The sequence below is a fragment of the Prinia subflava genome, chromosome 1 (genome assembly GCF_021018805.1).
Source record: "Prinia subflava isolate CZ2003 ecotype Zambia chromosome 1, Cam_Psub_1.2, whole genome shotgun sequence".
Classification (NCBI taxonomy): Eukaryota; Metazoa; Chordata; class Aves; order Passeriformes; family Cisticolidae; genus Prinia; species Prinia subflava.
In genome coordinates, this window is record NC_086247.1 from 43,244,064 (window position 1) to 43,260,787 (window position 16,724).

At 40.3% G+C, this 16,724-nt stretch overlaps 1 protein-coding gene across 3 annotated transcripts in view; it reads left to right on the top strand.

Moving 5' to 3' along the window:
* NOL4 (nucleolar protein 4) overlaps window positions 1-15,428 on the top strand; it is a 117,766-nt gene extending 102,338 nt beyond the window's left edge. For all 3 annotated transcript variants that reach the window (XM_063394787.1, XM_063394777.1, XM_063394795.1), the window contains 3 exons: window positions 3,327-3,507; window positions 7,370-7,450; window positions 13,476-15,428. In XM_063394787.1, the coding sequence (XP_063250857.1) occupies window positions 3,327-3,507; window positions 7,370-7,450; window positions 13,476-13,669 (456 nt within the window). In that variant the 3' untranslated portion in view covers window positions 13,670-15,428. The remainder of the gene's footprint in view (window positions 1-3,326; window positions 3,508-7,369; window positions 7,451-13,475) is intronic.
* The last annotated feature ends 1,296 nt before the right edge of the window (window positions 15,429-16,724 follow it).

Here is a 16,724-nt window from a genome sequence, read left to right on the forward strand (position 1 = left end):
TTTCAGGTGAAAAGAATGAAGAGAATTAATCTATGAAGAATGAATCTCAGATATACAAAAGTAAATATGATATTCATATCTTCCATCCCCAAGTAAAAGACAGACTGTTTTTTTATCCTTGGTATGGCTACAAGGCACAACTTTGCCTTTTGAAGTACAGAAAAAAGCTTAAATCCCAGGGGAATGTGTGAGAGGCAACCCCTAACCAGGCTGATGGTTCATAATCCTACCAGTAGGGCTAATGCCTGAGCCTGCTCAGAAAAAGCTTGACAAAAATCCTGCCCTGTTTCTGCATGTAGTTATTACAAAGACTGAGGTAAACACTTAACTAAGGATCGGATTTAATATCTGAAACGTATGGCAACTTATTAATCATTTAGGCACAAGTCATCAGTGTGCTCTTTAAAGAGATGTGTAATATTTAGAGGAAGCCTCCTTTTGCATAGTGGCCAGGAGATTAGAGTGGCCAGAGATTCATGTGCAGAACCAGGAGTCCTGGTCTCAGAATCCTCAACTCCTTGAGGCTCCCTGAGAATGCCTTCCCCACTGGAGGGCCCAGACTCCACCTCAAGCCTCATCCCATGGCATGTGACAGTGTTTTGTAGGGCTGTGATTAGTTCTGTACAAAGACCCCCTCAGCATCACAGCTCCAGCCTTGGCATTCTGACCTCAAAGCCGCCTGTGGATTTTGTGTTGGGAGTAGCTGTGAGGGAGCCTCCCAGGGCAGCACTTCTGAGAGGGAACTGAGTCACGCTCCCTTTCTGTGTGCTGTCTCTGCAGCCCTGTGAATTGCGCATCCTTCCCGCGCAGTGTCACAGCTTCATCGCCGGCTCCCAGTGCAGTTTAGCTTGGAGCCTGGTTGCTAGGAGATGGCAGCTCTGGGTTCAGGTCCCCTCCTCACCACAGCCAGAGACCCTGCATCCCAATCCTTCTGCCAGCCAGAGACCCTGCATCCCAATCCTTCTGCCAGCCAGAGACCCTGCATCCCAATCCTTCTGCCTCTTTACCATGTAGTGTGACGAGTAGCCAGAACTCTGGTCTCCCACTTCTTGGCCCCGTGCTCCGGAACACGTGGGCTGCTGTGCACCAAGGGGCACAAGCACCATTGCTGCATTCTCCAGCCAGGCCCTGCCTTCTGGACCTTGCCAGGAGCTCAGTGCATTTCTCTGCAGGAGACTTCCAGTTAGGGCTTCTGTGCCCTGCCTAGAGGGGCTCTGGAGGACATGTGAGTTCAGGGACAGCAATCTGTGGGTTCCAGACAGGGAGCATAAGGAGACCAATCCTGAGTCACTCTGCTCAGCTGTTGGAGTTAGTCCTATTTGCACTGTGCCTTGAACACGGTTTAGTCCTTGATAGTTTTGCAGAAGTTCTGCTATTGACCTCTGTGAAAAAAATGAGGCTCTGAGTGAGTCTATGGCAGGAAGTATCATTTTGTTTTAGACATAAGGAGGCAGAACATCTGAGTCTTGAGAGTGTTAAAATTTTGGACGATGAGTTAAGCTATGTTGCCAAGATAAAACCTTACTGTGAATTATGTGATTACCTTACTATGAATATTCTCTTAGAAAATAATATATTTTCTCTCATAAGAGACATCAATGACCTTTGGAGATAAAAGGTAAATGATGTTAAATTTGAATTCCTGGCAAAAATACATTGCAATTCTGGCCATTTGTTTAAGATTATTATTACTTAAGAAAATGCTTAGGAGACCACTTTGACCAGCTCTCTAAAAAATGTAAAGTTTTGCCTTAGCTCATAGGGGCCCAAGAGGCCCCATTTTTATTGTTTATGGAATTGTCTGATGGCTCAATGTTCCATATTAAATATTAAAACTTCTGTTAATACTATGTGTCCCTTCCCCTAAGTTATCTCAGTTGTGCTTCAGGTGAAAGTCTTTTCACCAATAAATACCTGCAAGACAGGGATGTCTTCATCTAAGAAAAGTCAATAGTGTCTTTTTGAGAAGTGGGACCAACAACTGCTCCTAATGTATAAAGGACTCACAACCCTTTTTACTTCAACACAGAGACTGGACGGTGCTTGAACTATTTGATCTCTCTAAGTAAAAACTGTAAAAAAGGTTTCAGATATTTTATAGAATTCTTAATAAGTTTGGTATATTTATGAACCATTAAAGGGTTGTGCAGAGGAGAGATGCTTAAAATAGACAAAAGTCTGACACAAAGGCAAGGTAATTTTAGCAGATTTTTTTTTTCAGTTAACTACTCTGAAAAGGTCCTTTAAAAACAAGACTTCCATAGATCCATTTTGTTTGAAAGCAATGAAACATGTTTTCACCAGATGAGCATGTAAAATCAAACCCATAAAAAAAGTCAAGATACAAAGACAATGTTCAAATAAATACACACTAAATCAGATTTTGTGTCACTGAGGTCCCTGTGGCAGTATGAGAAGTCACGCACTGATGGTTTTCCTTGTTTCCAGCTACCTAAAATGCATGAAATCTTCTCTTAATGCTTTTCTTTATTTTCCTGTGTCATTAATAAAGTTGCTACCGTGGCATTCTGTGATCATGAGTGGAGGTGAGGTACTCTAAGCAGTAGATATAGTAAGTACAGATGGGGAAAAATATACTTTCACCTGAAACATCTCCTGTCAGGGAAAATTGAAGGGCTGTTGTGCTAAATTCTGTTAAATACTATGCAATCATCAAAAAGGCAAGCAGGAAGCATTGAGGAAAACTAATGGTGTACAAACAGGCACTGCTCTAACACAGATAACAGTATTCAAGTCACTTTTGTGGAGGCATCCCTACTTTATAGCCTTTGTGTGGAAGGACACTCACTCAGACTTCTCCAAACACAGGAATGCAGTTTTATTCTATTCCTCTATTCCTTCTGTCATTTCTCAGAATGATGCATCAAAATAAGTAGATGCTGCATTCTCTATTATTTTTTCTTATCAAGAAGTATATGATTCTTTGACTTGTAAGAGTCACTCCAGTACTCAGGAAATGGCCATTTCCTATCCTTTCCCACTATTTCTGGACAGAGTTGGGCTTTGAAGAGGACTGTGAGCTCTTCACAGGGAGAGGGAACATGTTCTTCTTTGAGATGCAGTGTAGTTGGTTTGTGGAGCACAAATAAATGAATATTCTCAGATTTTAAGGAGACCTGTATTTTTGCTTATTTCCATTGTTTCTTTTATGCTGATATTTGGTGAATCAGAAACATATCTGTGCTTGTTTAACATGCATTATACTTCTGTGAAAGCAGTAGATGTAGAATCCTAACAATGGGAAAGACCTTCACATGCAAGGTGAAAGGCAGCCATAATTCCAAACCTTTTCTTGTTTTTTGCAGGATGAGGCTGCTCCAGCTGACAAGCAGTGCAAACAGGAGCCAGCCCAGGTCACTTACTCAACATCAGCTGTTTCCAGCACGCAGGAGGTGTTGTACATCAACGGCAACGGCACCTACAGTTACCATAGTTACAGAGGGCTCGGAGGTGGGCTGCTAAATCTCAATGATGCTTCTAGCAGTGGTGAGTCTCCTTACACATTGTGCCTGTGTGTGCACGTGCCAATGGGTATTTCCCCTGCCGTACAGAAAGCTAGCCCATGGGGTTCAATATCCATAGGCTATTATCCCATAACGAGCAGGAGCACAAACCTGCAAACAGCTACTGCTGGCAAAATACTTGCTCCCTGCATGCTAGTCTCCTTCCAGTTTCACAGGACTAATACACAATAGGGCAAGACTGAACCATAAGCCTCTAACAAAGAGGAGTAAAAAAATGCCAGGTTAAATCTTCAGTCTGTTTGCATAACTTTATAGCACTTTGTCATTACTGTCCTCTCCTGCCCTGATCACAAAATGAGGCCATTAGTATATTTTTGGCTCAAGTTTCAAAACACCTAACTCCATATTGTGTAACACAAATGATTTGACATAGATTTGTCACATGGTCTCACCAGCTATATTAATTTACTGCAGATAAGGATCTGGCATAACAAGTGTTAAATGAGAAATCAGCATATTCATTTATATCCTACACTAAAAATGATAAGGTAAATATGTGTTACCATGAGATTGTATATCCCTCTGAAAAAGCAAGTGGTGTCGTTTATGTAGACAACACTCCTTTCTTCTTACATTGGCAAGCTTCTGTAACAAAAAAATGTTAGCAAATTGTAGTATTTGTTTGAAATTATCCCTCATATTGATTTTGTACAAATGCAGAGCAATACCGTACTGATAAAAAGGGTATTGTCTCTCTGTCAGAGAAATGTGATTACTCTGGAAGCCTGAGGTTTGATTGACTCCCGGGACTGTATTTAAAGAAATGTCTCAGAGGATGGAGAAATCCCTGGGGTTTTGCCCTGGCTGATCCTTCTCTGGCTGACGAGAGTGCCAGTTCAGGCAGAGGGACTGACTTAGGTTGGATGATAATTGCTCAGCTACAGCATCTACATTTGGCATGCTCAGCAGCTTCCAAAATGTTATCAGCGCAGCAGCCTACAAGGAGTTATTGTAATGTGGTATGCTGGGGACCTTCAGTCACATCCTCTTCCTCACCCCCTGCCTGCAGAATTCTCAAAGGTCTGTAGATGATTTGTGCTAAGTTCTAAAAAGTCATTAAAAAGATGATACTTTAGTTGTCATAAGTTTTGACTCAGAGTGAAAGATGATTACAATTGTTTCCATACACATGGAGAGCATATCTGAGGCACTGAATATGGTCTCTGATCAAATATTTTCATAATAGTAAGGCAAGCAGTGGAAATTTGGGTTTTTTGTGAAAATGCACAAGCACTTTAAAATTGTCTTTTACATTATGTCCAAAGAGGATCTAAACCAGTTTCTGCTGAAAACAGTTGGCATTTGCCATTTTACCCAGCTAAGAGTAAGATTAGGCTCCCCATGTGTTATATGTCAGCCTAAGCCATCAATATTGTCCTGGTTAATATAATCTTAAACTGTGAGGAATCACAACTGTTTTGTGTACTTGTTTTTCCCTTCAAACTTTTTGTAATAGGATACATTTTCATAAATCCCATTTTGCAGTGAATTGAGAGGTTTAAGCAAAAGTATTCTATGTCTCTTCAGCATGTAATTTTAAAAAATTATGTACAAATTAAACACCATCAATTCGTCTTGCCTTCTGATTAAAAGCCACATCTTCTTTGTGCCTTTAACATGGAGGACTCCAGTGTTTTTTTCACAATTAAAGCTCAAGACAGGTTTGTATACAGACATATGCTCAACATTTCTTCTTCCTTGCCTTCCCTACTTGCACTAGACAATTTTGTCTGTATGTCCTTTTATTTTGAAAGACCAGTAAGCCATTGCACTTCTCCCATATGGTTGTGCATAGTGGGAAGGTTGTGCAAAGATGTCCATCTTCTCCACAGGGATCCTACACAAACCAAAGTACATAAGCTCTGGAAACCAAAAGTCTTTGTGTGCCAGGACTTGGAAACCAGTTGTTGATGCTGACAGTCTAGTTAGGTTGGTGATTTGTGATCCACTTGCCATTTCAAGAAGATCATTAGGAAAGTTGTGGAAAGGCAACTCTGTCCATTCCTTGGTCTCATTGACACAAAACCAGGAGCTAACCTAATTATCTCTTGGATATTAAGGGTAAATTGCTCTGGCTCTAGTAGCTGGTTTCCCTACAGGAGAAGCCGGGAGACTTGGAGGCCAGTGAGATCTGTCACTCCTCTCTGATGTGTCCATTGGTAGGCAAGAGGAGTGGCTGGAGTTGCAGCTGACAGGGGTAACCATGGCCCTCGTGACAGACCTCACAGGACCTTTGCTTGCAGTCATTATGCTGTTTCAAGGACTCTTGTTCCAAACATATGCAAGGCTGTTAAAATGGTTAATGAGGTATTTCTCTGGAGAACAGGATATTTACTTCTGAATTGTTTGCAGGAGCTAAGACCTAATTTAAAAATGCAATTCCTTTTCAATATAGTAACCTATCAAATGTTCTTGTCACGTTTACAGATGTTCTCCTGGTGTAAAAACAAATATACACCTCAGTCAGAATGTGTGTATAAACAAATATGGTCTTTTTTTTGTATCTGCTAAAACAGAAAAAAAGGAAGTTGCAATTGCTGCAATAGCTATCTAAAACTCACTGCTTGATTACCTATTTCTGGACCTTCCCCCACAGTAATATGATAATTAATGTCCAATTAACTCTCTGTCTAGTAGTCCAGCTGATGTATGTATTTTGTATTCTATGACTCATTTAATTTGGCTGTTTCCTCCATATAAAGTTCATCCCTACTCTGACCTTACAGACTTAGCTATCTGTTCACCCAACTGTTTGGTGGCTCTGGCTCAGGGACCCCACTCTGCCTGCTGTTGCAGTGCTTCCCTCCACATGGGGAGGTCTGTCCTTCCACATGACTAATTACAGAGCCATAATTAGCTCCTCACACAACTGCACGGGGCAAGCCTTCATGAAACTGCTCAATCTGAGCAAACAGAATGTAGCAGCTTGTGCAATGACCCCTCCTTTATTATGGCAAGAAAGCACAGAAGGAAAAGGCTTGGTCTTACAGCACCAAGATGTCTCTTCCCCCTCCTTTTAAACTTTTTAGGCCAATCCAGCTTGGCTGGAAACATTCACAAAGCAATCTGTGGGTTGACGTAGTGTCTGTCAGCATGTACATGGGCTGGGAGAAACCTTTGGTCATGTTGTGTTTGATTCATTTAGATGGTAAAGGAGAACTACTCATCGAGAAGGGTGGATTTCCACAGCTCTTTTTTTTTTTGAGGCTATTGCAGTTCCTGTTACAGAAGTGAATGGAGAATCTTCAAGGTGCAATAGCTAAGTGAATGTCAACAAATTAGCCAGCCACAAAGGCTCCAGCTGTCCCCCCTCTATCATTCCTGGACTGAGCTCGGAAGAATTTTCAGCTTGAGAGCAGGAGGATCAGGACAGGAGATAATGTTGGGAGCAAAATCTCTTGATACCCCCAGGAGCTGTTGAAGTCCCTGCATGTAGCCTGAGCATCTCCTGAGGCAGTGGGATTGGCTTGTCTCCCCATGTATTTCAGTCCACTAGGTTGCTGTCTGCCCTCTCCTGATGACTGTCAGCACTCTCTGAAGTCATGTTGGGCTCCTTGGAGTCATGGTCTTTGCAGCTGCTTCATTTCCTGAAGTCTAATTTCTCTAAGAGTTGTGGAATGTGTTTCTGCTGCCATAGCTGGGTTGCCTAGAGGTGATTTGGGACTGTTTCTTCTGCCTCATTGTCTGAAATGACAGAAATGTCAGTGAATTCCTTTTGTGTGTATAAAAAGAGGGTGTTTCAGACTCAGTGTTGGGCTGGCCATGCAGGATATGCCCTCACGTGACAGTAAGATAAAGTGTTGTGTCTCCATTTCTCTCCACAGATCTGCAGCCTACCTCCACCACAGCCACAACTCAGCACTGCATCCCAGGCACCACGAACGTCCAGTCCCCTTCCAGCTCAGGTGAGTTCTTCAGCTGAATCCCATTATGTCTACACCACGGCAAATCCTGGCCCTGGATTTCCTACCCATGTGCCAGTCAGCCCTCCTGGTCCGGTCCTTCTGCATCCTGGTCCTCCAGAAGGTGCAGCCCTGCTGAAGACAACGGAGCAGCTGGGGGAATCTCCTAGAGCAGGTGCTGCTGACCTCCAAGGATTAGCATGATGGTGCTGATCTCTGGCAGGGAGAGGAGTACTGAGCACTCTTTTCCACTTGCTCATGAGACAGCAGGGAAGGTGCCTCCTTTCCACATCCAAAATTTTGGTCAAGTTGTAATCTTCTTTAAATCTTGGCACTTGCATGATTGATAGCGGTGATAAACTTGGTGATGTTCTTAGTGACAAACTAGGGGAAAAAACCAACAGATGAAAATATCCAATATGTAGCTGATTTTTAAAGTGCTAAATGGGTTACCCACAGATTGGCTACCCAGGATATAGGGGTTGAATGGGTTTTTGCTGTGGTTCCTCTCTCCTGGTCTTCTTTATACCTCTACTCTTGCACAGTCTTTTGTGTTCTCAGCGCTAACCTGATGACATCAAAGTGGAGAGAGGGGAAAGAGAACACAGTTTGTCTCTAACACAGAGCCTGGAGCATGAAGAAACAGATCAAGAGTGATAGAGTTAGGAACATGGGACAGTATGTTTAATCCCATTTAAAACCTCAAGAGGTGGGGTTGGGAGAAATTAAATCGTTTGACCCATATTTTGACAAAGGGAATTTTTTTGCTTGAAAATGCTGGCTGAATTTTCTGTTAAGATCTTCCCCACATTCTTCTTCCTCCTTCCTCATCATCTTCAAATTGTCAGATATGTGGCACAGGCAATAACTACTCCATTCCCACCACAAGGATAGGAATGGAATGTCTGTGGATGTACTGGGAGGTATCCTTCTTTCCTACCTCTGCTCAAAGCTGAGGTGACAACTGTTAAGACAACACGGTATAAACCTCATAATTAATCTCCTATGGTGGATTGGAAGGATCTCACATAATCATTTAATCCCAGACCACTGTGTTCCCTGATCACTGAAAATGAATGATGGCTGTAGGCATTTCTGTGTTTTCATATCACTTTCCTCAGGCAAGACAGCATTTTTTTTCCTGCTGTCTGAGGTAGCAGAAGATGTGTCTGCCAGAGAGAGAGGTGTACAAGGGAGAAAGAAGCCTAAAAGGTCCAATTTATCAGTCCCTGTTTTCTTGGTTTCTCCTGGCACTTGAAACAATACTTACAGGCACATCTGCTCTATGTTTGAAGACAGGAGGAAATATTGACAGATACATAATATCACAATAAGTCATTCTCATTACAATAAATACATCTGATTTGGAAGAAAAGGTAGCATACTTTGATAGGATTTTTCCTATTTCATTTTATTGGGGTATATAGGAATGTAGTCCAACCTCTTCTCTAAAGCCCCTCGTGGGGATAAAATGGAAGAGGAGAGTAGGTGCAATAGAAGAGATACACACAAGAGATTTCAAAGCATGGGCAAATGTATTTTTCTCCAAATAAGTGTCACTGCTTTTTTGCATTATTACTGGTGGAAAAGGTTGCTTAACTACTAATGAACATGTAGATGCTTAAGCACATAAAGCTTTTAAAAATTATTTTTTATTCTACATTATTATGTACAATAGTGATAACCATTTTGAGAGTCACTGACACATTTATTATTCTTTCAGTAGTTGTTAATTATAAGACTGGTAGCTACCCAGTGACAACATACAACTCTTAAGGGAATTTTGCTGAGACAGTTGATAGTATCTAAGCAATCAGTATCAGCAGCACATCTACATCTGACCCATATTTTGGAATTTGATATAAATCACATTGGTAATGAGTAGCGCACGAGGCAATAACTAGTTCCATTAAAGTCTTGTAATTTACGGAAAAAGCCATTTGTTCCACAGTGTATTTAGTGGCAGACATTTCTAGCAGCTAATTTCATAAATGTTTGTCTAGCACATGAAGAGTGGGTTTTAGAGTTTACATATTGAGCCTGATGTGGTTCCAGCAAGAACAATTGCACCTCATAGGGGAAATTAGGTCAATGTAACTAGACAGAGATAGTAAATCAAAAATATTCCCATGTTAAAGTGCAATCAGGTGGTCCAAACAAGAAGCAGAAGAGCAATACTTTAATCTTCTGAAATAGTATAAAAGAAAGGATCTGTCTCAGCAATTTTTTTAATCCAGTGCTTGTGAGATTGTTGTGCTGTTATAAAAACATGGAAGGCGACAATTTTGTGTTATGACAATATGCACTGGGAGAAAGAAAAAAATGGAAATAAATCTCCTGTCCTAATCTCTGTGATATTTGCTTGCTCAACAGACATTGTGGAACCTGATAATGTTTGCAATCAAGATTTTTAATAATCCTGAAGTACTCCAGAATAGGAAGCAGTATGCTAAAATGTGCAGTAACATCTTGGAGGAACCTGACACTGCAAAATTCATTGCAAAAATATTCCATTTTCCCTCTTTGCAAGTATACACTTTCTTGTTCCTGTGAGGACTGGCAGCCTAATAAATTATGCTAAATACGCTAAAGAAATAGTAAAAATAGTTATTAAAAGACATGATTGTGAAGCTGTTCAGCTTTTTCCAGATTTAGTAACCTGTGGTGATGGCTTCTGGAGATAGATGTACATGAAGTGTTCTTAACCAGCTATGCTAAGCCTTCAGAATAGCTGTGATTTATTTTTCTGATTAAAGAGATATGGTGGGTATGAGTAAGGTTTAGTTTTCCAAGTTTCAATAGCTGATTTGCATAAAGCTACACTGGAAAAATCTACAGTACAAGAATGCACTTATAGGTTTCACTTATTCCTTAGTTTTTAAATGACCAGGTGTGACTCATGGAGCTACAAATAAGTTACAGTATTTTATTATTTTATTACTAATTTTATTATTAGCATTTAGCAGCCTGGCCAATCTTCGAGAATCTCTAGTCAGTGTCTGTCGTAGCTATTAAAAGCTGAGACCAATATAACACATGCTGGCACTAATCTCTGAGTGAGGTGTTCTCCCAGATATAAAGCTTGGGCAGTCATGGGTAAGCTTTAGAGGTGAGATGTAGAGGTCCCATAACTTAATTAAAAGAGCTAAAATCCTTATCTCCACATGAAGCATGGGATTTTTTTTTTGTGTTCAGTTCTCTGTCAGCTTACCTTCCTGAAAAGGCATGGGTGTTCTCACTGTCCCAAAATCATAGCTATGAAACTTTTCTCTCTGTGTGTATTCCTTTGTTGTTTTTTTTTCCTCAGGGGGGAGTTTCTTTGAGGGAGTTGGAGGACATAATTTTTTTTTAAGAACAAGGCAGGAGTTGGGGAGTGACATAAAATACTGTTTTACTAGTAAATTGAAACAACAACAACAAAAATAAACCTACCAAGTAGTTTGAAGAAACTGGGTATGTTAAAATTTGAGATATTTTATTTTCTTTGTATATAAGAGCTCTGACACAACAGAAATCTCCCAGACCAAGAGGACTTTTGTGTTGTGACTGTCCCTTGTGTATGCAGACTGCCATCCGACTTTTTTCCAGTACCTGCAGGATCCAAAGATAAATATTCTGAAGAATTAAATAACTTTCTTCATGAAAGTTAATCCAGACATCTAGGAATACAGAGCCAGCCATATCTTCATAGTATTTAAATAATGTGACCCTATAGACTTGTGAGGACTTATACTCATTGTGCATAATGGACATCTGGTCTGCTCCTAGTTTTACTTTCACAGCAGTGCACCATCAGTTTGTGTAAGGGAAACCTAGAACAAGCACATTTCCATGTCTATTTTATTTATGATTGACACAAACTGATATCCTATTCTTTCACTTAAAATCTGGATTACCAATGAGAAAAGACCTTCAGTTACATTTCATAAAAGTGATGTGCCCTGCTGCAGAAGCTCTGTTCTGCCAGATATTGAGATTGAGTGTGTGTGTGTGTTTTTGGCAGTGACATGAATGAAGTCAAGGAAAGAACATAAAAGTTAAAGTAGGTTCATATGGAGCACAATGCCCTCAATATGTCAGTGGCAGCTTTTTCACTACTGCCTCAATAAATATAGAAGTCTTTAATGGCTTCTTACAACCATTCAGCACAACTGGCATTATGATTGGTATACCATTCTTCCCGGTGCTGGGTTAAGATTTTATTTAAAAATATCATCTGAGTGTCTTCAGTCATTTTCCTGTTGTGTGAGGTCACACTCAAACAAATTCACTGAGCTAATTGTGCTTAATTTATCCTTTGTACACTGGAAGTCATTTAAAATTCAGTTCATTTATACAAGTGTAAAACCAGATAATACAAGTTGTAAGGCTAAGTGCTGCTCATTCTAGTAGTGTAGTAGGAAATCAGATCTAATGGGGCTCTTTCTGTTTGAGTAGTTTCTTTCCATAGTCCCATCTCTGCTTTTACTCACTCAAGGGGAGCTTTTTTGTTAACTTCAGTTTTTGTGGGGACATGGAAATCTCCACATTTTTTGTGGTCTCACCTGTACCTCTGCAAAGGCATATAAGAAAGAAAATTAAATAAGGTTTATGACCAGATCTTCAGCTTCTGGAAATCAGACATCCCTTTCCACTAGTGCTTATGATTGCAAATCTCTGGTTTTGAATTTTATAAATTTGTGGGATTATTTAGGATAACCTCCAGAGTACAAATTAGTGTGTTCTGTGTTCTAAAGTTGAATATGTTAAATTTTAAAGTTATTCTAGTCTTTGCTGGAAAACCTTGGCATATTGTCCTGAGCAAATTGAAGAGTGATATTTTTCTTGTAAAAGAGCAAGATACATTGCTTTGGCTAGCTTGATCTCAATTTCCAGGAGAGTCTTAAGATTAGGGTCAGGCTAGTCTGATCTTCTTCCTGCCAGAAGTAAAGATTTGCTACACTGCCAAAAAGGGAGAGCAGTTTTTCCCAGAGTCACACAAAACATTCTGTTTAATAGGTATAATTGCCATCTATATCCTTTTACATATGTTCAAAAAAGTCCTCAGTCCAATTCTACCTGTCCAAATTTACACTCCAGAAAGAAAAAAATGGGTTAAGTGGAAATGAAAAACGCTTCATTAAAGCACCATGCATCTTAGCTGGTTAATAACTGATCAAACAGCCAGGGAAATTCCACACAAAGCCAAAGTTCATGATGGCAGATGTTTCGCCAATCACAGTAACCTGCAGACTGCCCTCAGGAATGCTGTGTTCTGTATGAAGTATTCATGGTCTTGAGAATCTTTTTTGAAGAGAAGTGCTAAGCATATTGCTGTGAGCTGCCAACACGACAGCATGGTGATTGCTGCAGAATCTCTTGTCAGTGTTCTGGCCTTACAAGATCCTTGCAATGTGTTGCCAGCTGTATGCAGCCCTCACAGATGATAGTGTGCTCCTCACTGTGGGAGCCAGATTGTCACCAGCCTAATCTCATTCATGAGCAGCTATTTATGTAAGTGATCAGACAGAGTCAGGCAAGCCATGTGGATGACCATTTATCTACGTCTGCAAGGGATTCAATCTGGCCACATGCTGATTGAAGCATAAAATGTGAAAATAGCTGTCTAGAGAGCATGAGTTGGATTTTCTGTGATAAAAATTGCAAGTGTGCATATTGCCATGAAGTCTATGACGGCAGCTGGAGCTGGGGGAGGTGCAGGAGATGAACCTTCTGCTTGATCACCGTCATCAGATCCCAGAGCAGGGTTTGGGGTGCAAGTGGCTCACACTGTTGGAATATACCCCTGGAGGGTAACTTTCTGCTGCCAGTGGACTTGCCCACTATGTTCTGCAAGTGGGGTCTGTGATACATAAATATAAATTGCTGTGGTTCCTGTCAAGGCAGCCAGTAACTGAACACTTACTGCTTATTTCTGCTACTTGCAGCTGAGAGCAGGTCCTGTTACTCTGCATTTGTATCTGCAAACCTGTGGAACGTCTCTGGCAGCAGCTCTGAAGCTTCTTCTCTTTTCCTTTGCTGTCTGCAGGTCCAACAGATCTCAGTATGAAGAGGCAGTTAGCAACCAGCTCTGGGTCCTCCAGCAGTTCCAGCTCCAGGCCGCAGCTGAGTCCCACTGAAATCAACGCAGTGAGGCAGCTGGTGGCAGGGTACCGAGAGTCGGCCGCGTTTTTATTGCGCTCTGCAGACGAACTGGAAAACCTGATCTTGCAGCAGAACTGAGTCACAAGACCTTCACACCGGCCTGGTCTTATCTCAGAGTTTCCACTAATGACATTTTGATTTCCCAGAGCACACACTTCAGTTACTGCACAGTCTTTTAGGAGAGTTAATTACCATAATGCCACACTGTTCTTGATCCATAAAGTGATGTGTTAAGGTGCTTCAAGTGAACTTCGGCCTCTGGTATTTCCGAGGTACTTTACTGTGTCCAGCCTATTGCTTTTGTTTTAGTGTGTCAGCATTAATATCGAAAAAGTGGCTAGAAATTAACTCATTCTAACAAGTGGAGGAAACAGAAGATGCTGTGATGTTTTTTTAAAACAAGTGGTTCAAGATCCAAGTGCAATATTAGTGGAATGTGATACTGACTCATTGGACTTAAAGCTGCAGTATATGGCAAAACATTGCCAAATGTCCTGTTGCTACAGGGCACAATTGCAATTAAAAGGATCTTGTATTTTAAAAAAATGTAATTTTTATAAAAAAACGAAACAAAAGATTTTTGTTTTCATTCAAGATTTTTCATTTTTACTTTGGTAAACTTTTTCACTGGTCCTGAAAATGTTTTGAGGAGCTATTTTAAGTCCCCCCTTCCTCTCTTGAATCCCTGGCTGTGCCCTTCTCCCCAACTTCATATTCTTTCTACAATGAGTAACTCTTGATGCTGGATAATTTCCTCCCCTGTGTACTGTAAATTGTCATCTATGGAATACCTTCCAAAGGAAGTATGCATTTCCTGCATTCATGCCATTCTCAACTCCATTCTGTAATATATTGCAGCTTTATTAGCAGTTAATAAAGAGTTGAGCGTTTTTTAAAAAAGACATATCGTTGAGAAAAAAAAAGATGGTTTGATTTCTTACGGTGAGCTCATCTGACTTCATGATCACTGCTGCTGTCTTATACAAGTCCCTCTAGTTGTGATTGGATATAGATGATGAATGTTAAGAGGTTGCAAGTGACAATCTGAAAATTTGCACTCTTGTGTGTATTTATATTTTTTCCTTAATTTAAACAAAATTCTTACCAAGGAAGGTCATTGACACTTCTGGTATAATTTGTATAATTCCCAGGCCTAGCTAAAACCTGTACAAAACTGTAAGTGGATGCAGCTGCAACTATAATAAAACTCTTCTCTCCCCTTCCCCACTCTTCCCAATCCCTCTATTTCTTATTTTATAATAGTGATTACACATTAATGGTGTTTTCTTTGTGCACTATGGCAGGCTTCTTTTTAAGTATATAGAAAAAGGTACTTTAGTTTATGCTTATTGTACTATTTGTTCTGTTGTTTAGCTTTTGTTGAATAACAAGTTTCTTGTGCATTCCTAAATTTGCCTTATTTCATGTACAAAATTTTATGTAATTCCGTTTTTGACAATGAGTTTAAGGCATCAGTGATATTTTATATCTACTTGTTACATATAGTTTTCCAAGTAATGACTGTGATTGTGACCAAGTAATGTGCACTTTTTCTTGTAACTGTGGACATTGCTATGCTTTTTTTTTTCTCTAGTGTTTCTAGAATTACTGTTGCTTACAGTTATGTAAAAGAAAAAGAACTTTTGTGATACTGTTGGTGAATATTAATGTGAAAAAGCCTATGAAATATGAGTATTTTGGAGGTACATAGATACACAAACATCTCTAAGTTGTGGACTCATGTTCACATATTTAAATGAGAATTCAAAACCTGAGGGCTGGAATCATTTCCTCTGTTTTGTTTGGGTAAATAAACAGATTTCTGTGTTTAAATACATGATTGTGAAACATTATAACATTTAAATGAAATAGCATGTAAAGCTATAACTATTATAGTCTTTATAAACAGGGAAAAGGGCCTTCCAGTCCAATTCATGCAGCCCCTCAAACATTGTTTCTCAACATTACTGAGTAAATCCAGTAGGACTGAGTAACTGGCATATATAATTTAAAGTTGGCTGGAAGGACCACCACTTTGCCACTCTACATTTGTTCTTTAAAAAATATTTGATGTCTTTTTAGAGGCCCCTATTCTTCAATATGAGAATATTGTTTCAAATCCTTACCAGTTGTTGCCCGTCTTTGTTTGAGGTGCGTTTGTTTCTAACATCATCTCCCTGTGCCCCTGAAAGGCTACAGCTCATCTCTGCCCTAGATGTGGGGTTGCCTCAGCTTTTGTCTCACCAGGAATTCAAAAACCCCTTCAGACCCAAGAGCCTTTTTCCTCTCTTCCACTTTCAAATATCTACACTCTCTCCTGCATGTCAGGAGGGGATGAAGGAGGTACCTTGTGCCAGGTCACTGTGCTGTCCTCACCCAAAAAAAGCTCTGGCAAACATCTTCCACAGACAGGAGTGGCAGCATTGCCTAGGTTTCCAAGTTTCCTTGGTGTTGTTGTGCAGGGCAGTGTGCCTGACACTGCCACCAAAGCAGCAACCAGCCAACTAGCAGTTTGTCCAAGAGGCTGTTTGCCAGCCAGGAATCCTCAGCTGAGCAACCTCACCATTTTTCAGCTCTTTTGCTAAATCCAGGTAAGAACAAGAAGCTAGATGACAAGGAGGTAAGAAATTTAATTTATTGTTCTATCCTCTCACTCCTCTTACTTCTCCCTCAATTACTCCTTCTCCTGAGGGAGAAATAAGAAAGTTTGGGATCACCATAAAACCTTCAAGGCCCATGACTAGTTTCCCCTTTTTCCAGCTCCATTCCCAGCCTGCTTTGATAGTTTTCCATGTCTTCTACAATGTCTTCTAGGCACATCCTCTTCTTCTGGGTGCCACCTTTGGAATATTTAGAGTCTTCTTCAATCATAGGAGCAATTGATGTCCTCCAAAGTCTCATACAAATACTTAAGAGTAACTGTCCTCAAGTGGTTTGTCTATACCAAATTCCATCAGACAGATGGGAGTTTTTATTCTAGAGCTGTTTCCACCCCTAAGTTCATTAATTTCTTCTTTGGAACAATCACAGGTTCAATTATAGTTTTAACTTCCTCTTCTAAGAGGGTACTGAAATTCAGACCTATCCTGTGAAGGAGAGACCATAAACCTCTGTCCCTTTTGTGTGTGCAAAT